The 24559-nt window shown below is 37.2% G+C and overlaps 2 protein-coding genes across 2 annotated transcripts; both read right to left on the minus strand.

The window, feature by feature from the left end:
• Positions 1-5465: 5465 nt before the first annotated feature.
• On the minus strand, positions 5466-7919 carry LOC120747320 (granzyme B(G,H)-like). The gene is made up of 6 exons (XM_040053104.1): positions 7721-7919; positions 7073-7153; positions 6809-6968; positions 6491-6623; positions 6110-6337; positions 5466-6014 (listed from the first exon to the last, which is right to left on the minus strand). The coding sequence occupies exons 2-6, from the start codon at positions 7125-7127 to the stop codon at positions 5847-5849; spliced, it is 744 nt and encodes a 247-aa protein (XP_039909038.1). The 5' UTR covers positions 7128-7153; positions 7721-7919; the 3' UTR covers positions 5466-5846.
• Positions 7920-9473: 1554 nt separating this feature from the next.
• On the minus strand, positions 9474-11186 carry LOC120747319 (granzyme B-like). The gene is made up of 5 exons (XM_040053102.1): positions 11052-11186; positions 10769-10928; positions 10377-10509; positions 9979-10206; positions 9474-9883 (listed from the first exon to the last, which is right to left on the minus strand). Exons 1-5 carry the CDS (start codon positions 11161-11163, stop codon positions 9716-9718), a joined length of 801 nt encoding a protein of 266 aa, XP_039909036.1. The 5' UTR covers positions 11164-11186; the 3' UTR covers positions 9474-9715.
• Positions 11187-24559: the final 13373 nt, after the last annotated feature.

Raw genomic sequence — 24559 nt, forward strand, 5'->3', positions numbered from 1 at the left:
TACACTATTTCCTATTCTCACACACTATTAGAACATCATGACATTATTATAATACAATTTGTTATATAAAATGCTTTTTAATATAAATTAACCAAATAACCTCAGCAACATACGTTGTTCAGGTCATTTAAAAAATCTAGCAAGATTTAGGAGATTTAATGTAAGGTTTAAAGTTTCAGTGTATAAAATGCCACTTGCTGAGCAGTCCTTAACTTTGTAAAATAATCTTTCATCATCTTCTCATGCCCTCTCTCTCTTATCGTTCTCTGTTTCTGAGAATAGGTTTACCTCACATTCACAATATTTCTTTCTCTTTTTCTTTTACTTATCTCTGTGGGAAATATAGCTTATGTAAACTTATCTCCCACAAAGGTTGTGAAACTGCACAAAAACAGTTTGTGTGCATGGTGATATTTATTGTGTTTTTTGAAACATTGCTGTTGAGTTTACCTGCCATTTTAAAACCAGAACTACTCTCCTGACATTTGCATATATGAATGTACAACAGTTGTTATAAAGGGAAAAATTAGATTTAAATGAAGGTGTAAAAGATGTTTGTTTTTGTTTGGATTTATCTACTTTTTTATTTCAGTTTGTTCCAGGTTTTCTGTAGCTTTGTATTGCTTGGTCACAAGTATATAAAAATACTCTTGCTAGATATTTCGTATCTAAATGTTACTTTCATGCATACAACACACCTAAACATTGCTGCATATCCAAAACATCTGCTGCCAGTGTCAAAGGGCCATGCACCACACAACAACAGAGGAGACTGTTCAACACATTTTAAGGCACCAACTACATGCTGACTATAGGTGCAATTTTGTTTAGTGGTGTCCTCCACTGATGTCATTGTCGCTTGAATATTTATACCTATGCTCAACAGCCAATGTCCAAACATAGTGTTCTGCAATCTTTTCGACCTTAAGCTATTGAAGGGTCTTTAAACAATCATCATAATGTTCCTGTTATAAGAATTTGTCCTATAACAAGACTACACGGTGTAATAAATAGGAAGAATATGACATGCAGTAGCTAGAGATTAAGCCACTGTCACAGCAGAGTAGCCGTTGTGTTTATGGAGCGGACCCAAGTGCAGACACGGGAGAGATGAACTGAGGTTTAAACAAAAAGCGAGCCTTTATTATGACTGATACAAAAAAAACCCAGAAAAACAAGGCAAGGTGAAACTAAACCAAAACCTAAATAGGGAATGAACTAAACTAACTATGAAAACAATGTTATGAGAACATAACATGAAAACTGAACAGGAGCATGTAAAACCTTGAATGTGAAGAAACCTGAGCATGAACATGAACATTTGAAAGCAAGACTCTGTGGCCTGATGTGACTTGACATGAAGACAACAGGCGACTCGACAAAGGACAGACTTAGACAGAGGACTTTAAAGACACCTAAGGGTAATGAGGGAAGTGGAAACACCTGGGGAACACAGCTGACATAAATGAACCTGAACGCCACAGGGGAAATAAAACAAAACACACTGAACATGGAAACACCAGACCTTTCAAAATAAAATAGGAAACATGACGAAACGTGGCCATGACAACTAAACTTGACAATAAGACGTAGAACACACAGGCATGAATTACATGGCAGGCTGGGGGAATGGAAAGGAACACAGGGAGAAGAGCATGGGAACAGATAAGGGGGGCGAGACCCGTAAAACACACACACATGCACATAGAGAGAGTAGCGAGACATAGAAGGGCGAGACACAAGAGCAACCTACATAGACAAAGACACATGAAGAAACATAAACCAGACTAAAAGTCAACTAAGACAAACTAATAATAATACCAGAACATTATTTCATTAGTAATCAAAAATACAAAATAACTCAACTACACCCTTAACTAAGAGTAACACATGAATCTTAAGTAAGAAAGAAAACAACACAAAATAAACTCGAGACTCCGGGTCACAGCCCCAGCCCCTGACAGACATAAATGATGATAAATCAAAATTTTAGTCATTCAGTATAAATTATGGTATGATAATAATGAAAGTCATTCTATCACAGTATCGAAAGACTTATGACTGTATCTGACATTATCACTATTGCTATTATGAGAGAGAGAATAATATAATACATGTCATAGATTGACTGTTTAAAACATGAAAGAACATTATAGGAGACAAAATATGTTTTTTTCACTGGAAATAATGGCACATGCTGTTAGTATCCATATGAAGCTTTGTCAGCATTTAAATGTGAGTTCATATCATACATATTTGCTTAGAAAGCTCATAAATGAAAAGACAACTGAAACAGTACATCCAAGGTGCATCAATGCAATTTCTTCACAAGGAGGCAGTGCTGTCTTTATGTGTCTGAACTCATGCTTAAAAAAATCTAACTTGCAGTACAGGATTTCTCGTGTTCCACTTCAGCCATATAGAGTACATCAGTAATAACTACTTTGTCAGGTTGAAAGTTCTTAATGAGAAGAAAGCTGCAATTTAGACTTTAAGTCAATAGTGGACCTCTTCTTAATGAAGCAATGCTTGTTCTTCACTAGGAAACAACGTTGCGCATACGTAGAGAAGCATACATGCCTGGATGTGCTGAGAAAATGCAGTTTATTGTTTAAAAATCTGGTTCAAAACAAACTGTGGATTCTTTGTTCTCTGCTATTCTCAAAGAAGATGCACAGTGCAGTAATTTATTTCCTATATATCATATATAAAAGCATGCTGAAAAACATGGCCTCTACAAAACAAGAGATAAACAGCATTAAGTCATGACAGTTATACGCTTTGGTTTAAGTCTAGTTATAAAAATCACGCTTAATCAATAAATATAAACATTAGCAATGTTGGATTTTGCATGTAGTGTTGCTTTAAAAAAGTGGCATTGTTTGTTTGTCCATGGTGATTTAAAAGAAATGCACATGATGTGCATGTTAACATGGGCAGCTGTCGTTCAGGTGGTGGTCTGGGTTGTCTACCAAATTGAAGGTTGGTGGTTTAATTCCCACATACTCCAGTCTGCATCTATAAGAATCCTTGGATAAGATGCTGAAAGTTGTATCCATTGCACCTGTGAGTGTGAATGTGATTGCTAGACAAGGTGCACTGGTATTTAAAAAAAGCCTGTGTGCTCAGAGTAGAATGTGTTTGTTTGGTTTGGAATTAGGAAAAATAATGGGGTGAGGGTGAGGGACTAAGAATAAATAATTACTAATAGTTACACAACAAAATTATGAGTAAGAATTTCTGGCACCATCCTTTTGTGTGTTTGTGTGGTTTTCTTCTATGATTCGCATCAAATTGCACCTACAGCAACAAAGATGAGTGTAAGATGGTGGTGAGACCACAACTGAAATACTAAAGAGCAGCAGTGCACATACTTTCTGTTTCAGTCTTTGAATGTTTATTTGTAAGATGTGACTGTGCACTGCATGAGCCATGATGTGGCTTTGAACCACAATCAAGGACGTCAGCAGTCCTAAATCTCATTGTAAGTGTTAAATATTTAGTTTCATTAAATTACATTTTGTTTTATTTAGAGTGACTTTATAATCTTAACCACTGAAAGATGCTTTGTTTAAAAGATAACACAGTTAGTTTCACCAGTGATGTATGTTTGACCTTCAGGAATATCATGATTAAACTTTTAAAGTTACGGGGAAATTACTCAATGTACTTTCCTTGAAGGGAAGCACTAATTTAGTAATACTCTGGTAATTATGAAACAGCGAGATACTGTACTGCACCCTTACTGCTTCCTCTTTGTAGATAATCAGCAATGACTAATTACTGCTTTATGCTGTTCAGTGTTTGAAGCAAAGGTATCATCACTTAAGTTTTCACTAATCTAGTGTTTTAAGAGTCACATAAATAAAAATGAATTTAATTATTTGGGAAAAAAAAAAATTAAAACATAATGATTTATTAATTTAGTAATAAGAAGACAATTAAACTGGGGAGAAAGGTATCATTGATTCATCTATTTATAGATTTATTTTGGGCCACCTTTGCTTTAGTACCTTCTTCTTCGTACTATATGCTTAAGGTGTTTCACATTTATTTTGGTGCACCAGTGTAGGATTTTAGCTGTAGCTTGTTTGTTTACATTTTCTGCATCTCAGTATTGCTTGGCTACGTGCAAAGATGTGTTAAATAGGATCTTTAGATTAATGTCAGAGACAATTTCCTCTGCTTCAGTTGTAAAAAAAAAAAAAAAAAACAGGATGTAGTTTCTGATAACCTATCACTTAAAAAAAATTCTTATGGTCTGTTTAAACAAACCAAGAGAATCAACAATCAGCCTAAACCCCTAACTATAAAACCACTGCTGGGTGAAATGAACTACACTGATTATCCTTTTGTTAATTAATGTTCTGCTCTGTTTCTGTCTTTGGAAACTTTGAGGTGTACCACCCTATTAAACATTGTTACAGACTGCTAAAATAAAAATACTCCCAAGCCTTGAAGTCGACTGATTCGCTTTAAGAGTAACTATTTCTTTTAATAAAGTCTCTCTCGTTAACACCTTGGATCTAACAAAGGATTCCACTAACTGTGGGATTCTCACAACATTTTGGGTTCTTCCTGCGTGAATGCTCCCTCCCAACTTCCTGAATAAAGTGTGAAGCAGACATGCTAAAAACCCAGTGGCACCAAAGCATTATACAATAAAGCAATGTGACCAATACAAAAATAAAAGAAATTCCAATACAGAGTCAATTGTAAAGAGACTTCCACATTTGTTTTGTGATGGGGATAGAATTAATGTCTGTGAAGGTTCTCAGTCATCCAGGTCATTGTAGTCCAAGGAGCTTGGAAAGAAAAGCGTCTGGACTTCTTTAAGTTGCTTGAAGACATTTCACCTCTCATCGGAGAAGCTTCTTCAGTTCTAGGGTTAAATGGTGGAGAGTCCCAGAGTTAAACCCCGTGGGAGTAACCCCCTGAGAGGGACAATGGACCCCCTAGGGCAGCGGTCCCCAACCCCCGGGCCTCGGACCCGTACCAGTCCGTGAGTCGTTTGGTACCAGGCCGCGAGAGTTGAGGCTCAGGTGTGAAATGTCTGGTTTTCAGGGTTTTTATCTGTTTTCAGCGTTATTTTGTTATCTTTTTTATCCTTAACTTGGTTTTCCTGGGTCTTTTCACGTGTGTTATGAATAAATCTTCTTTTTTTCGGTACCGGTACTACTTTTATTTTGTTGTATTTATCCGCGACACCTTAAAGGCCGGTCCGTGAAAATATTGTCGGGCATAAACCAGTCCGTGGCGCAAAAAAGGCTGGGGACCGCTGCCCTAGGGGGTCTTTTCTTTCCAAGATAGAATTAATGAAATTCTACTGGTTTCAGGTCTTCCAAAACTGAATAAGTTTGAAGCTTGCAAGTAGAAAGACAGTTGCAACTCTGAATTCAAGATAAGGGCACTATTTTTCACAGGGAGGAAATGCTGTCTTTTTATTTGAAAGAACTGCACACATATAACGAGAGACAGTCAGAATTTATTATTTGAAAAAATATGGCACATATAACAAATTTAAATGTAATCAAATACACTATCAAATGTCAATTGAAATTACACCTTATACACTGCTACGATTTAATTTTAGATTTAGAGTTATATTTAATCTGTGTGGAATGAACGAGTTGTTGCAAATACAAATTTAGAAATTCCTTTTAGAACCTTATAAAAAACTTTGACACTCTCATTTCTTCTGACAAAACTTTTGCTGTGGAGACATCAAAGTTAGATCTGTACAAAGCCTGCAAGCCCAAACTTAGCATTAGCATTGCAGTGATCAATTTTCAAACACAAACAGCAAAAGCAAAAGATGAAATTTAAACAACCTGCCTTCATAAGCATTACACCTTTATCATGGCATTTCCAATGGTTGAAAATATCCAGTTTCTAGAGTCAGGAATCTTTGAGTATCTATAGATATCTGAGCCACCTGAGTGAGGTCTGACTGCACTGGAGACCACCCCAAATGCCTTTCCATCTTCACACACCAATGGACCACCAGAGTCTCCCTGAAAGTATATACACACCCGATGCTTAAAGTGAATAGTGAAGTTATTACCATAAAGTTTGATTGTACATTGGATAATTAAAGAAATGTATGTACCTCAGCTGGACCTGTGTCTCCCTGAGAGCAGTAGAAGTTTTCCATAGTACATTCTTTATTGTCAATCAGTGTAACACTGATTTCCATGAGTGTGGGAGACATATATTTACCATTTTTGTCTGTTCGCCCCCAGCCAGAGAGTATACAAGATTTTGGCAAAGTACCATTATCACGACTTGCCAGGGGAATAGGTTTCACATTTTCATTGAAGTTTGCCTTGGTGCTCAACTTAAGGAAAAAAAAAACAGATATCAAAATATGATTTTTTTTTTTACAGCATTTTGTAATACAAATGAATGAAGTAAATTTAAAAAAGATATTGTAATAAAAGAAAAATGCAAATGGAAAACAAATATCTTTTCTGTGTGATGACATTCTTACCTTTAGAAGCATTACATCATTCACAAAGGAAATTGGGTTGAACTGTTCATGTGGAAATGTTTCTTCCACAGATATGCGTTGTGTTTCTTTACTTGAACGAACATTGTGAAGTCCGACTACGACTATGTAAGACCTGAAATGATAAAAAACAATTGAATAGCCACAATTGCTGATATCGTGGTACATATAGATACTATTTATTTACAAATTTACAAATGTTTATGTGTGAGCCTTAATGTTATTATGGATAAGAATTTATGTCAGGGTCTCCATGAACTAGTTTTTGGCCTCATAATTAAATACATTTATGAAACTCACTTGGCGTGACAGTGGGCAGCAGTCATCACAAAATCCTCATTCAGGAGGAAGCCACCGCAGTACTTTTTTTGACCATCTAACATGTTCCTCTCCAAAAGCACCATGTATGGCCTGCTATGTGGCACAGCCTCATGGCCTCCAGTGATCTTCCCCGAGTAAACTGGGAGACAAAAAGAAAAATACTCAGTTAAATAGATCCATCATCATGCATTGTCTGTCAAATGCTATAAAATGCAAGCCACACACACACAAAAAACCACCTACCTTGTTCTTCAAGAGTCAGCACAAGCACGAGTAAGGCCAGGAAGTGGACAGACATAGTGAGGTCACAATTCTACTGAGTTTCTAAAGAGCAGTGGCATCAGTCACAGTCAGTTTCTGTCTTTAAATGCTTCTTCATATCAGTTAGAGCAGGAAGTTGTTGTTGTTTTTTTTGAGTAGTTTGCACAAGCAAATGATTTAGCTTTAAACCAGAAATGTTCAAAACCTCCAGAAAGCTGTATTTTCAGAAGTCAACAAATGAATTTTTATACAAAGTGTAATTTCATAACTAAGTAGTGTATTTGTCATATTCTATGTAAACATGTGTTTTGCATAGTTAGTTTATAAAGTGTTCGTATCTTTACAGCAGGAAACTATGACTGTGGTAAAAATGTGTGGCCACAGATATAAAACACAGAGAGACGAGATTCTTAAGTAGTAATTTCTTACTATATTTTACAGATATTGCAAAAGTCATGACTTTTAATCAGTAAGTTATTCCTCTACCTGTTCACTTTTTATGCAAAAAAAGAAATTCTCATATCAGTAAAGAGAGGTCATTTGGAAAAACTGGACTGAATATTATTTATTGAGATGATCGTCAGCAGGGTTGCAAATGTGTGTAGTATTCTGATGTCCTCTTTGGATTACCTTCTTACATTTTCATCTTTTGCACTAGGAGTTGAAAGTGGAGAGGACAACACGGGTGCTGCACCACGAGCTGGGGATTAAAGTTTGAGGTTTTCACGTCATCACCACGGGAAGCCACTGTGTGAAGATTGTGGACTAAACTGTTGCAACTTCCATTCACTTTAGATAACTTCACTATCTCATCTAAAAAGTAGACCTGCATTCGAGTTCGACAGCTAGGCAGCTAATATGCATATTCAATACCACCTTTATTTATAAAGCACTTTAAAATAAACCAGGGTTCACAAAGTGCTGTACATATAAAAAATAGAATAAACAGAAAATAAAATCAAACGTGGTAAAAAAAAAAAAAATTGAAAATAGAAAAATAGAGTCAACTTCTCAAAATGTGCCAAAGGCTTTACTAAATAAATATGTTTTAAGAAGAGTCTTAAACTCAGAAAGAGAAGAGGTCTGCCTAATCTGTAAGGGCAGATCATTCCACAACTTTGAAGCAGCTACAGGGAAAGCACGGTCACCTCTAAATTTATGCTTGGTTTTTGGCAACTTAAGGAGCTGCTTGGTGGCAGATCTAAGGGAGCAGGTAAACATGGCTGTACTAGCTAAGAAAATACAAGCACTTTGGTGATACTGCCATGGAAAAACTCCCTTTTAACAGGATGAAACCTGTGGCAGAACCAGGCTCAGGGAGGGCCCGACCGTTTGGGGGTGATGAGAGGATGACAAGACAAAGACACACTATTGAAGAGAGCCAGAGATTAACTAATAATTAGATGCAAAGAGGTGTGTACACACAGTGAGTGAAAAAACAATGTTGAGTGAAGAAGAAACACTCAGTGCATCACGGGTCACATCCCAAGCAGCCTCATGTGTGCAAATACATTGTTTTTTAAAAAAAAAAAAAAAACGATGTCTATGCAACTTTTGAATTTAGGATATGAACTAGTTAAATGGTTATCATAATTTATTAGTTTAAATATAACATTTGTTCTATACCAAAACTAAAACTCAAAATACAGTGTGATACAGATAATATAATATGGTTTTAATATTTTTAATGCAAATGCCTTTTGTTATGTGTTCCATACCATATTAGGCCTGATTTAAGCCTTATATTTAAGCATTATATCAGGCCTAAAATATGTGTAGTTTGGATCATTACTGTTACAGGTGATGTATAACTGTTGACCAACAAAAGGGTTATTCTGTCCTAACATTAGCAATTGAATAATTTAGACAACTTTTGTCTTGTTGGTTTATAATATTTTAATAAATTTCCTATACGGTTGTCTGTGTGAATTAAAAAAAAACAAAAAAAAATCATGTTCAGTGTTGCATTTCCTTACTTACAAAGTATTCAAAGACACTTCAGTTCTACTACACAAAAAATAAATCTAATGGAATTATTTTAATTTACTTTAACGAACTCTGGAGTGGTAATAAATTACTTTATTTGATAACTGAATGTATTTAATGACAAAATGATGTTAGTTTTTATTGGAAATGACACCATATGCTCTCAGTGTCACTTGTCCACTTTGTCATTTACTTATAAAATAACGTTATTGGTCTTGCAGAGTCAATTAGTTTTAAAACCCATAAATGAAAAGGCCTTTATAACTCTGAATTTAAGAAATGAGTGGTGAGACGTTTCTGTAATGTAATAGTACCTGTTTTACACAAGGAGGCAGTGTTGTCATTTTATTTGAATTAATTAAATGAAAAAAGAAAAAGATTACACCACACACACATGCCGAGAGAATGCCAGAATTTAATGTTTAATGGTATTTGAAAAAAAATTTAGATTTCAAGTCATAATTAATCTGTGTGCAAATATAACTTTTTGGAAATGCAAATATAACTTTCTTACTCTATTCTATCTAAATCCCCCCAAAACCAATAAAACCATACTCACATTAGCATTGCAATGATCAGTTTTTGATCACAAACAGTGAAACCAAATTTTGTGGTTTAAACAACCCGCTTTCATAAGCATTACACCTTTATCATGGCATTTCCAATGGTTGAAAATATCCAGTTTCTAGAGTCAGGAATCTTCGAGTATCTATAGATATCTGAGCCACCTGAGTGTGGTGTGACTGCGGTGGACACCACCCCAAATGCCTTTCCATCTTCACACACCAATGGACCACCAGAGTCTCCCTGAAAGTATATACACACACAGCGCTTAAAGTGAATAGTGAAGTTATTACCATAAAGTTTGATTGTCCATTGAATAATTAAAGAAATGTATGTACCTCAGCTGGACCTGTGTCTCCCTGAGAGCAGTAGAAGTTTTCCATAGTACATTCTTTATTGTCAATCAGTGTAACACTGGTTTCCATGAGTGTGGGAGACATATATTTACCATTTTTGTCTGTTCGCCCCCAGCCAGAGAGTATACAAGATTTTGGCAAAGTACCATTATCACGGCCTGCCAGAGGAATAGGTTTCACATTCTCATTGAAGTTTGCCTTGGTGGTCAGCTTAAGAAAAGAGAAAGATATAAAATATGGGATTTTTGCTGTTTTCTTTCAGTGCAGATTTACTAAAACAAAATTCTCAATATAATTACATAATATGGTAAAAAAAAATTCATAAACGAAAAATGCTGACAGTAAATTAATATGTATTTTCTGTGTGAGGATATTCTTACCTTCAAAAGCATTACATCATTCACAAAAGAAGTTGCGTTGAACTGTTTATGTGGAAATGCTTGTTCTACAGATATGCGTTGTATTTCACTGTTTGAATTCACATTGTGAGCTCCTAGTAAGACTGTGTAAGACCTGAAATAAAAAGAATAATATATGTGAAAATATAATTTATGAATGAAATCATTACTGTTTCTGTCAAGGTATTATATTCAGAAAACAAACATTACTAATCACTGTTGTTGACATTATCATGGCCCGCATAGATATTACTTATTAAGGTGTTTTGAAATGTTAATGCGTCTTCTTAGTTTTATTATGGATAAAAATTCTGTCAGGGACGCAGACTTTGGTGTCATCTCAGTTGATAGGTAAATACATTGGTTAAACTCACTTGGCGTGACAGTGGGCAGCAGTCATCACAAAATCCTCATTCAGAAGGAAGCCACCGCAGAGCTTTTTTTGACCATCTGACATGTTCCTCTCCAAAAGCACCATGTATGGCCTGCTATGTGGCACAGCCTCATGGCCTCCAGTGATCTTCCCCGAGTAAACTGGGAGAAGAAAAGAAAAATACCCAGTTAAATAGATTCATCGTCATGCATTGTCTGTAAAATGCAAACCCTCGTGTCTGTAATAGTCCACATAAAAAAAAAAAAATTATAAACAACACATACCTTGATCATCAAGAGTCATCACAAGGATGAGTATAGCCAGTATACAGTGGACAGACATGGTGAGGTGACAGTTCAGCTTAGTTACTGAAGAGCAGTGGCACAGATCATTCATAGTTTCTGTCTTTAAATACTTCCTTGTATCAGTGAGAGGAGGACGTATCTGAGTAATTTGCTTATGCAAATAATGTGGGTTTGAACCACGCTGTTTAACATCTCAAGAACCTGAGAAAAGTTGCATTTTCATAAAAGAACAGATGAGCTTTTGTACAATGTGTAATTCAGTAATTATTGTAGATATATTGTGTCATATTGATGTATGTCTTTATTTTGTAGCTTTTTCAAGTCAAGACTATTATTAACTTTCTATTACAAATAATTTCACCCGAGTTCTCATTTCCATAAACACGAATTCAAGAAAATCACCTCATAAGTACATATGTGACCACAGGTTAACTTGTAATTGAGTTAAATGGAGCTTGTATATGAATAACATCAGTGGTAATAATTTAGCCACGGATGCCTCTGTGGTAATACCCAAAGCAGAAGCAGAAGATCTCTATTCACATTTTATATTCAATGCCATGCCTATCTCAGAGGAGCCTCAGTTTCGGTCGCGCAACCTCAAAAGTAACATTATTCTGATGTTATCATGTCATAAGAAAGTGGGATTGGGATTTGTTTGAAAGCGTGGTCCGTGGAACTTGAACTGAAATGTGACCCTTGAGCTACCAGAAGAATGAACAAGTCAGTAGCATAGCGTGCAAGAGGAAAGGAGATCAGCTAGCAGACGTAAGCCAGCACAGTGAAGAAAGATTTTTTTGTATGCCACAATTTGTAAGATTGTAATGTATGTGTTATATATGTAAAATGCAATTTGTGTGTCTATTTATAACATGTGGGTTTAACAGATACAGAAAATGCACTCAGTGCTTCAAGTAAAGGATTCAGTATCAAGCATCAGAATAAACTTCAGTAACAAACAGATTAAAGATTAGAAAAGATTAAAACAGCAATAATTATAACTACTTTCTTTTTCACAGTGTAGTCAAGCCTAAAAGTATGCAGCTTACTGACCACATTGTGTCTGTTACATCACTTCCTCAGTCTAGACTCAAGTATGTCTGTCTTATATCTTGGCCATAAATGTTATTGTCATTGTTTTGAATGATGCACAAAAAGGTTTTAATGTGTTGGACAAAAAGAGAAGATGTGGAAAGATGAGAAGGAAACGAGTGAACAAGTTTTGGGACGTGAGCTCCTGGAGTCCAGGGCAGTAATGGGAATCACAGGAGGAGATGCGAAGAGGAACTTGCTTGGTAGAACAGGGCCTTTACCGTTAGCCCGTCACTTTTATGAGGACCACGGGGCTGAGAGGACTGGCTGGTTTAGTCATTGGACATAGCAGCAAGGAAAGAGGGAATGTAATAGCAACCATCAATCAAAGTGCAAATTACATGTTTATTAAGAAGAAAGGAAATAAAATGAACAGACAGGGAAACAGACATTGCTAGAACAGTCAAAATAGATCAAACTGTGGATTTATCTGAAATCGCATATGAGAACAGAAGTTTATGGCCTGAGACACATACCAGTGTGACACTGACTCGACTCATTCATTCCATTAACTTTCTCATGTTTGTGCTTACATATTAATCTTTCTTTAGTTAAATTTAGACGCATGTTACACTTTGTTACAAAAAAAAGTCTCTTTTCTTCAAGGTGGCTCCATCACCGTCACCTCACAGCAAGAAGTGTTGGCCTCACATTTATGTTTAGAGTTTGCACTAGCCTGTCTGACATCCACAGTCCAAAGAAATCATAACAACTGGGAACAAGAAGAGGGATGGACGGACGAATGGACAGCCTGAGATTTGTTCAGCGACATGCAAATGAAGCTGGTAGCTTGCTATCCAAATAAAGACAGCAGTTTTATAGTTTAATGAGAATATGTCTTAGCCAGTGAGGTGGAAAGGTGCCAAAAATAAGCACATTCCTGGTAAAACATGCACACTTGACTAAACTACTTGGAATTATGTGTCACTGGCCCTTAAACAAATAAGTCACAGGGCTTACAACATACTTTTGCGTGCAATATTTTGTGGATTTATTTATTTATTTATTTACTATTTTTACGTCTTGTAAATTAAACCATGTGAATTCTGAATAACTTCCGTTGTTTCTTGTCATTAAAGAACAACAACAAAAAAGCAAAGAAAAGATTTGAGTTTTGTGCTCTTAGGTTCTAGTTCTGGCTGCTTTGAAACGATAGACTACTAACGGTAGTGAGGGTTTAGAAAGTGTGTTTTCTCACGTCCACACCCTCACAGACAATAGATAAGCACAATGCAAAACAACACTTGAAGACAGCTTGACGTCTGTGTAGGTTCTTGAAGACGTTTTACCTCGCATCTGAGAGCCGGATGGCCTAGATGACAAAGAACCTACACAGCCCAGTCTAACAATGGAAAGGACACCCACAATTTGCTCAACTAATTTTGAACTACTAGATTGTTTTTGATATTTAATGGCACAGAGTGAGGCATCAGAAAAAGGACTGAAGTTTCATTACCATAACAGAAGAGTTTTAATCTCTATATTCGCACAGAAATTAGTTCTCTAACAGCCCATTTGACCTAGTCTACATTGCTAGTCATTTTGAAGTCTTTATGTTGACACTCATTTTTAATCTCAAACAACAGAACAAATGAGTCACATGTAGAAGTGGTTACTCTGCTTAAGATGCAATCTGTAGTGCAAGTTTCCTTTCTCGTGATGAAGAGATAAGATATAGAACTGCATTTTCCTATTTGCTAATGCTAAACTGAAGAGGCCTTACTGCAAACTGCTAAATTACACAGGTCTTTGGAATTAATACAATTTTAGGATAATTATGTGAATTATGAAAATAAATATTAAATGTGTTTTAAATTTGATGCCTAGTGGTGGTCTACGTCAGGTTGTGGCATTGCAAAGAATCAGCTTGCTACGAAAGTCTTGTAAAGGTTTCTGACGAGAGCATCAGCTGCTGGTTTTGAGCCTGCATGAATGATTTTGAATGAAAGTCACATACTCATTTTAATGTGTTCTGAGCTTTTGCAGAGTTTTTGCAGATGGAAAACTAATGCTACACAAATAGACAGCTTGCGGGTAAGGCCTAGGGAGAATGTGAAAGAAGAGTGAGAATAAAAAGCATTCTCAGGTGCACATATAGTTTATATAAAGCATTTTTTTTGTCCGAGTCAGACTGTGCTCACTTTGACTTTGACATGTTCTCTTTAAGTTAACTTTAACAAAAAATAGAAAAATCACAAAGAAGTAAAGTGATTTTTTCCAAAGGTGAATACACTTTTAGCTGATTGGCACACAAGTCACTGCAAGCCATTTCCCCCTTTTCTTAATGTAATTGCTTTAGTGCTGTTAGTCATAGAGAGATCTACACAAACCATAGTTCCTTCCCCGCAAGACACATGTGCTTTCCATATGACAGCACATTAAAAAGGAAAGCCCTGAAAATGACTTTTGAGATAAGAGAAAGACTTAAGCATGTCAGTGCAGAATAAATATTTATATATAATGAGCACATATGATGGTACTGCAGTGAAACACAAGAAAATATGTTTTTCCTATCACACTACAATCTCAGTGGCAAGCTAAGGACTTTTATGTGCACAGCCTTTGAAATGAAATCATGTGTTTGTGTGTGTGCTGGACACATTAGATATAAATATATATATATAAGAAAGTTCACTTTCCCACCGCAGACTATCATTCTCTGATGCAAACTTTGGCTTGCATGTGTCATGTCATCTAACAGTCAGTCTTACCGCACTGACCAAAGCTTCGGGAGATATTAGATCCTATGATTCAGACATATGATCTTCTGCCGATTTACCTCGCTTCTGCTTGTTTAACAGCTCATAAAGAATGAGCTGTAATTCTCAGGCATCGGCTCCTGAGCACATTTGGTGCTTTTTTGCTCTATTGCTATAAGGCTATGCTTTGTTGGACTGTTTTTTGGGGGGTCTCAGTTACCCACAAGTAAGATCACACTTAGTTACTGTGGATGTAGAAGGACTAAAAGTACGCAGTGAAAGCATGTCGAGACAGAATATATGTAATTGTTGACTGATTACCTAAAAAACATGCGTGCACACAATCACAAACACACACACACACATACAGACACACAGGTGTCTCGTGCTAAAAGCGAGCCTCTATTCGAATAACACAGCCCACAAAAAAGAGTGAGCAAAGAGACGAAGCATTTAAATGAGCCTTGAACGCATAAATTATGTCAGCTCCATCGTGTTTTTCTGTTCTTCTTGGACCATTTCAATCTGAAAAACATATGCTGTCTATCCGCTCTCGACATGGAATTCATATTTAGATGTATCAGATTTAAACCAGTATAACGAGAAGATGGGAATTCCAACAAAACAGTTGAGCCACTTTTTTTTTTTTGCAAGAAAAGTGATACTGGGAACTAAAAGCTTCCAAGTCTTAAGTTGTGCTATTTATCAGGCACTTCAAGAGAACCTGTCAAAAGCGAGGAGGTGTAAACCACATTGCAATTACCGAACATGTTCTCATGGGTAGGATGACCTCTTTATCTAGTCACATGTTCTTAGATAAAGCATGTCAAGTAGAGAAGGTATTCCTCTTATACTTGGATACATCAGTCTTTCTGTTCTCACACACAAAAGCAGTCATATATCAAGCTAGTTAATGTTACCTATATATTGCATTAAAACAGAGTTGCTTTTTAACTTAAACACACTCCAGAAAAGGTGTATTTTGGTGAGTGTTACTTCACTTCGATGTTTGGCCTTCACAGTACAGAATGAATTAGAAAAGTCAAATAATTTACTCTTTAAAGTTCTTTAAAGTTCTTTGACGTAATTCCAACCAAGTTTGACTAACCGAACTCATTGAAAAGTAGATGAATAGTTCCATAAACACTTCTGTGTTTGGATTTGGGGTTTTTAGACAGATTCAAAAAAAGAACACTACCTATTCCTCTTCTTAGGCTTCCTTGGAGATTTGTGCGTGCTATTAACATCGCTTTAAAAAAGACAAAAGAAAAGTTTTTCATCAGCGAAGACACTTTTTGATTTAACTATTTACATAATTTAAAATCTGACTGAAATGTAAAATGTCTCTGGGTACCAACACATACAACAGAGAGAGCTACACAAACCATAGTTTATAACCTTCTGCACTGTCTCTCAGACACATATGCATGCATGCATGCATGCATGCACAGAATACGTTTGCAGAGCACAGTATCTCCCCATCAGTCCATCTGTCTGAGCACACAGATCTGGTGATCTGAATAGAGTTTACACCTCTAAAAGAGGTGCATGTCGGTCAGAAAGCGTGGAAACATAAACACACCAGTGAAAGAGTGTTGTCTAGGCTTTCACGGTGGTGCAAAAAAGGTCTAAAAGTAGCTACCATAAGACTAATACATCAGCCCTCTTCAAAGAGGGCAAAGTAAGGGTCAGATGTAATTAATAGGAATGGAAAGCTGATATTTAGACTTTCCTGTTACCCCCGTTATGGCTGTGTGAAATGATCGAAGTGCCAGATGTTGGAAGTTAGGACTGGTTTGGTCTGACAATGTCACACTGGGTCATGATCTGCTGTGTTTAGACTGCTGAGTTCAGGATTCACCTTTATTTTTGTGAAGGCTCATTTGCAGAGTTTCTCTCCATTTTCCTTTTATCAATTCTTTTAATAGAAATTTTAAAGTTCAAATGGGAAAAGTCATTCTTACCATACAGGCAGATTCATAGAAAACCTCTTAGATTTTTAGCTTTGTCCTCTGACCACTGTTATCCCTTCTCTATAGTCTTTTTAAGATCTGTTTTCCATTCTACTTCTGATTCCATGTGTTTTGTCTGTGTGTGTCCTCACAATGACATTTTTCTAGAAGGTTTGGTTTAAGGTGCTGTATGTTTGATTGTGCTGTTTTATGTTTATCTGTTTTATATTATTGTGAAGCAGAAGTTTTTTTCCTGTGAAAAGTGCTATATAAATCAATAAAGTAAAGTAAGGTTAGGTTACATTTAGATTTAAGATAGTTACAGTAAAATAAGCCACAGTGGCTAAAACATGGTTTTAGATCAGGGAAACAGATTGAAGTTAGCGTTACGTTATTTCAAAGGGGGCAATTGACATGTGTTTAATTTCTTCTGTGAAAATATGAGGCCAAAATCCTTGAATTCTTCCTCTGCTCCCAACATCATCTACTAATTTTGTTTTGCAATGTGGGGATTTCATAAAACTATTCTTAAAGAAAGACTACTGTCACCTTTTTCTGCATAGCAGGAATACCTGCACTGTGGATGTCTTTTATCAGGGCCAGGTTTCTCTTTGAGTAGATTGCTCCCACAGAGGATAAATGAAACTGGTATTCTGAGTATTTGGCATTCAGTATTCAGCTGCGAGAATAAAATGTCAGTATCTGCAGGCATTTGAATTAATGGTGGACACAGAGGACATGGATAAAGAGGATGAGAGTGAGAACAATAGAGTGTGTATCTTTAGAGTGGTCTGCCCCGAGGTGGAAGAAGAGGCAGACAGTCTGTGTTTATCATTAAATGAAAATTTGCAATGGAGAAAACAGATGAGCACTTCTTATCTGACTATTCCTGACAGCTGTGATCAGACACAAGAGGTGCACGAGTGTGTTTTTATGTGCATTTGTGCCCGAACGAGTCTTTGCGTCTCCTTTTTTGTGTTTTTCAGAAAGAAATGGTGACACAATTTGTTTTCACTCCTGGACCACCCACACTACTACCAATGCGCTCTGCTCTGATTTCTCTATGATTTACATTTGACTGAACTGAGCTGGTAATGCTATAAAAGCCTCTCAACACTGTAATCTCAAGATGAAAACTGCAACACAACGGTCATTTAAGTGATCTTTTATTAATTTCCATGAATTCAAAACTTTCTTTTGCTGTTTTGTTGTGCTGTATTACAGCAGACCTGGCATTACACCGTTTCTTTATGATTTAGTGTGACATCACTGGCTCGGTTACTCACTTAATAGCTTTAATACTGACCTAGCTGTGACTCCATTTGGCTAAGTAGATCAAACCTATTTAGAATAATAGTTCAACAAGAAATGAGAAAAGAGAGAGAGATAAACATCAGAAAGTATGAGGAAGAATGATGAAGTATTAGAAAAAAATCTGTGGAAAATTTCACCTTTGTGGGATTGTTTATAGGACTGTTGATGGTCTAGAGGCTGTCAGGAAAATGGGTCAGAGGGAATAATTTGACTACACTTAGACCTATCATGACATGAAAGGAGTCACATGACATACTGTTTAGAGCACAAGTTCAGACACATATTATTATAGCGTGTTTCACGTTGTACTTCTTAGGTTTCATTTCTTTTAACAATTCCTCGTTTGCCACAATGACTCATATCCCATATGTCTGCCTCTTAACAGTGTAGTATTCTTTTCAAGGTCTCAGACTTTTCATATTACAGGCCACTCATAATCTCGTACAACAGATTGCAAAATAAAGCATGAGGATGAATGCAAAAGCAATTATAGAAGAATTTAAAATGCTCTGACCTCCTTTCAAAACATTTGTTTTTGAAGTTTGAAGATATCGCTAAATACATTCACCACCTTCTTTATTAAGTACACTTTGTTGGTACTGGGTCAGAACCCTTTTTGCCTTCAGAACTGCTATAATTCTTCATGTCAAAGATTCAATGAAATCCTGAAAACATTCATTACATTCATTCAAATTATAGCTTAATTTTCCTGATCTTACTTAACAGGAGTGGCACCAGGTTTGATCCTCCATTTGCTTCAAACATGTCATGCATTCAGAGATGCTCTTCTGCATACTTTGGTTGTAACAAGCAGCAATTTGTGTCACTGTTGCCTTCCTATCAGCTCAAAACAGCCTTGCCATTCTCCTCTGTACTGGTATTTTAACCCACAAAGCTGTTGGTTACTGGAAATCTTTTTTGGACCATTTCCTTTGAATTTTGGATGTGGTTCTGTTGGAAATTTCTAAAATACTCAGACTGGTCCATGTGGCACCAACAACCATACCACATTCAAAGTCACCTAAATCACTAATCACTGATACTTAGTTTGAACTTCAGCATTTCATTTGAGTTGCTTGGGTGATTAGATATTTAAGGCAGTTCATCAGTTCATCATGTGCATCATATAAAGTGTATTTAATATTGTACTGCTATCTTGTTTATAGAGGCTGAAAAGCATCATGCATCTTGTGAAAAATCAAAAAGGTCAAAGTAATAACAAAAAATTAATTAAGTATCTACTTTTTCTGCAGGACCATTTAGCTCCTTGAACGGTTTAACCTGTGGAAAAGATGAGTGAGCTGTCAGGACTTGGTTTTTAGAGAAAAAGAGACGGGTTCAGTTTACATCTTTTAAAAAAAAATGCATAACTGCACTTTCAAAAAACTGTAATAAATGCAGATTCAGCAAACACATGTAAGAGCTAACTTTGAGGAAGTGGAAAATTAATAACATCTACAGTTGTTTAAGTAATTTTGGTCGTTTGCTCATTCATTCTTATTTTCCATGAAGTATGCTGTCAGAACTGCTCGTCGATAACCGTTATGCAGCAACACCACATCCTAGAGAGCACTTCTTTCCTGGTAAAACTGAACTCTGAGAGTCACAGAAGCTACAGTAATCTATAGTAATAATATATGTCATGCTGCAACAGAAAGTAGTTCATAAAAACCTGCCTACTGTGCAGTTCACACATAGTGTCAACTTTTCTCATAAACCACTTCCTGAGATTTAACAACCAAACAAACATTGGCCTTTGACTCATTCTCATACAGTATATTTTCAGTAGTAGATGATCAGAAGGTAGAATGGCCTGATTCAGTCATCTGTAGTTTCTATTTAACTGGACAACCACAGGACCTTTAGACCTTCACCTCTGAAACTTGGATGTCATGGCACCTCATTAATTGTTCCACAGTGACTCCTTTGCTCCTAGCTCACACTCATGGGCAGTCAGAAAGGCACAGAGGTTTCCCTGAGAATGCACAGCTTATGACAAAGTACCTCTTTCCATGACCTACTTTTTTGAAAATGTAAGTCATATAATTTCCAGAACTGAACTGAAATTTAGGAACACATGGAGAGACAAGCAGTGTCTGAGGTTTGGACTGATTTTGCTCCCCCACATGATGAGTGCAATGTGGTAAAATACATATCTGCAACACCTTCCTGTTTCACCAGCAGCATTTTTTTTTTCTTGTGATGAACATATGAATAAATCATTTGAAAGTGCTGAAAGGGTACGTGAAAAGACACATTAAATAATAAAGTGCACATATTTGTTGCATGAAGTATAAATTATGGAGAAGGATTAAAATTATTGTGTTATAATTAAAAGTAAAGCATTCTTACATCAAGCAAAGGGTTACAACTACCCCCTGGAAACCACAGTATTGTTTGTAGTACTTAGTTTGGGCAAACGGGTTTGGATGCATAGTCAAAGTATCCACTGAAACAATAAGGTCATACTTAATTTCATGAGTTTCTTTATAGTGAATGCAAATGATACTTATGGTTACAAAAAGATGCCTAGTCCTATAGAAGAGCGGTCCCCAACCCCCAGGTCCATGGACCGGTACCAGGCCACGAGAGTTGAGGCTCGGGTGTGAAATTTATGGTTTTCAGGGTTTTTATCTTTAACTCTGTTTCCCTGGGTCTTTTTCCGTGTTGTAGTTGTGTGTCTTATCTTGAAAGAAATATTTACGTGTTATCATAGCGACCAGAGAGGACGATGTTACTCTGAATGTTGTTGGTGCATTTCAGGAGGACGCTGCTAATAAAGTTACACAATTACACAGTGAATTTGTGTTTCAAGATTCAAGATTCTTCATTTATCACATGCAGAGTTATACAAGTACAACACCCAGTCAAATGTATCCTGACACGCTCCTCGACTGTGCAAAAGGGGAGAGAAGAACCTCATATACATTAAGTGAATATATACATGGGGGACATTATCTGCAGTAGTAGCATTGTATGCAGCAAGTAGGTGAATTTTATACATTAAATGAATTCAATAAAATAGACAATCTGAAAATTTTAAATTAAAAATCTGAAATGTACATTGTGCAGGTGGGTGCTAAAGTGTTGCTGACGTTCAGCTGGAGGTGGTTATCCTGGCACGATGATGCCAGATTCTTCACTTCATCAATGTAGGCTGCCTCATCATTGTTGCAGGTGGCGCCAAACACCACTGTGTCATCAGCAAACTTCACAATGGTGTTGGAGCCATGAGTGGCCACACAGTCTGAAGTATACAGGGAGTAGAGCAGTGGCGAGAGTACACACCCCTGTGGTGCTCCCGTGTTGATGGTGATGCTGTTAGAGACGCATCTACCCATGCTCACCACCAGAGTTCTGCCAGTCAGGAAGTCCAACACCCATGCACACAAACGGCTGTTGAGTCCTAGATCCCTCAGCTTTGTGAACAGTCTGCTGGGCACTGTTGTGTTAAACGCTGAACTGTAATCAACAAACAGCAGTCTCACATAGTTACCCTGTTTCTTGTCCACGTGGCTAAGGGTGGTGTGCAGGACATGGGCGATGGCATCCTGTGTGGATCTTTTGGGTCGGTAGGTGAACTGGAGCGGATCTGTGCTGTTTGGGATGGAAGAGGAGATGATGTTCTTCAGCAGCCTCTCGAACACCTTCATTACTACTGAGGTCAGTGCAACTGGCTGGTAGTCGTTCAGGCATAAGGGCTTGTTGTTCTTGGACACAGGGATGATGGTGGATCTTTTGAAGCATGCGGGGACGACAGACTTCGCCAGGGGACTCTGTCAGAATTAATAGTGACAACACTGCTCTCCAACGCTCCCCTTGCAAGTAAAATGTACAGTAGTGTCTGTGTGGTTGCTTTCAGTAACAGTTTCTGTTTACCAGCAGGGTTGACTTAAACCCAACAGACTCATTGAAGATGGAATTGAACACACCTGCTAGCTGGTCAGCAGCCGGTGAGGCTTTCCTTGTGTTCACTCTCCTCAGTGCCACTTGGACGTCATGCTCCGCGATGCTGTGTTTGTTATTAGATTTATAAAATACCACAGTTTTTCTCTTGGTCTTATCATTTTATTTTGTTGTATTTATCCACGACATCTTAAAGGCCAATCTATGAAAACATTGTCTAACATTAAACCAGTAAGTGGTGCAAAAAAAGTTTGGGGACTGCTTGCTGCTCTGAGGGAAATCCAAATGCTTTCTTGATTTAAAAAAAAAAAAAAAAAAAAAACCCAGCAACAGTGTAAAGTCACCTCTCTTCTCCTCACAACAGGACTTCACTAACTAATGGGTGACAACATGGTGGCTACATCCATCTTCAGGAACAGATTAAAATACAGGCTACATTCAGTAAAATGGAAAAAAAAAAAAAAAAAGGTTTCACGGGACTCAGAAAAAATGTACTGCTTCCAAAGGAATTTAAAGGGTAAACAGCATCCAGGTGCTGCTAATCAAATGCACTCGATGAACTAATCATCAAAAAATCTAACCACTTTTGGTAGTTTGTTATTCTGGATTGTTCCGGCGTGTGTTAACACAATGCCACGATCTTGCTCTGAGTGGGCCTGAACATGTACGGCTTGTTTGGAAAAAAGCACCAAGAGAAAGCCTCATCCCTCTAAAAGGAACATAGCAATATAACTGGAGTTTGCACAGTTGCATCTGTACAATCCACAAGACTTCTAGAGCAGTGTCCTTTGGAGAGACAAGACCACAGTAGAGATTGTTTGGCCATACTACAAAGCGGTACATTTGCAAAACCCAAACACAACATATCAGTACACACACCTTATACCAACTGTCAAGCACAGTGGATGAAAAATTATGATTTAGGCTTGTTTTGCAGCAACTCTAGTCACATTGAGTTGACCATGAACTTTGGTGTGGAAAGTGGACAGAAATGCAGCTTTTCAGACAGAGTGACATAAACTGACCTTTATTTAGCAAAGCTTGAATTCAAAAATGGGCAGAAACAAAGTCCATAAAGAAAGAAAGCAGACAGCAAACAGTATCATAGAACTAAAATCTAAGGCAAACTGAGGGCTTAAATACCCACAAGAGGTAATTAGGGAGAGGGAACAAGGAACAGGTGTACTGAATCAAACTAAAGAGACAGATGGGAAGTAAAACCAAATACAAGGCACAAGGAAACATGGCTATCAAACTAACACAGATTGGTGGTTAAGACAAAAAGTAAACAATAACTGTAAGCAGCTATAAAGCCATGCACAGCAGTTAAATACAAAGGAAAGCACAAAGGAGAAAACTTAGCAGAAAACAGACTAAAATGATGTTTTTTTTATCATATGTTGGGTTTACTCAACTTAATTACTCAGCAACATAATTAAGCAAAATGGAACTTAGGAGTCCAAAAACACAAAATGCTGGATCCAAGACAATGGTAAATGGCCTGCATTTGTATAGCGCTTTACTTAGTCCCCAAGGACTCAGGATTCAGTCATTCACCCATTCACACACTGGTGATGGCAAGCTACACTGTAGCCACAGCTGCCCTGGGGCACACTGACAGAGGCGAGGCTGCCGGACACTGGCGCCACCAGGCCCTCTGACCACCACCAGTAGGCAAACATCGGGTTAGTATCTTGCCCAAGGATATTTGGCATGCAGCGAGGAGGCAGCCTGGGATCGAACCACCGACCTTCTGATTAATGGCTGACCTGCTCTGCCACCTGAGCTAAAAGCCACCCAGATAATGACAGAAGCCGTATGTACACCAAATTGTTTTAGAGCCAAATGTGCTGACATCTGTCTGAAAGCTAAAGCTTGGATGAAACTGGGCCATGCAACAAGACAATTATTCCAAGCACAGCAGCAAATCTACAACAAAACAGCTCAAAGAAAAAAAAAGAAAAGGTGGTGTTATAATGACCATGATGATGGTGGTAACCTAAGACATAGACAAATGCCCGCAAGCTTCAAATAACATGACGAATCAGTAAACTGAAAAAGTCATACAGAAAACTGTTATGAGTTCTTGCTGCTGAAGCTGGTTCCACAAGTTTCTAAATCATGGGGTGTACTTAGTTTTTCTCATAATTGCAGAGATTCCTGTAAAGGTTCCAAGTATCAACAATACTGGAAGTCTGTAGGAGCGAGACTGGTCACTTCTCTTGGTTGTTGTTGAAATCCTTGGTGTTGAAAGAGTTATTTACACTCTAGAGCCAATTAATGTAATTTTTGTTTGACGCATGTGAAGTGGTTTCTGTGCAGATGATAAAATCATAACTGTACAAGCTTGCTGTGCAACATGTTGCTATAGTTACAAACCAAATGTGCTGCAAGTTCAAAACATAGCAAAATTGTAGTGAATTACAACCAATGGAGAGAAGAGACGCATGTTAGCAACAGTTAAATAACACGAGCAACTTCCTTCCTCAGTGAGACTCCAATGATTACTTACGATGCGTATCTT

The sequence above is a fragment of the Simochromis diagramma genome, unplaced genomic scaffold (assembly GCF_900408965.1).
Source record: "Simochromis diagramma unplaced genomic scaffold, fSimDia1.1 OVJJ01000419.1, whole genome shotgun sequence".
Taxonomy (NCBI): Eukaryota; Metazoa; Chordata; class Actinopteri; order Cichliformes; family Cichlidae; genus Simochromis; species Simochromis diagramma.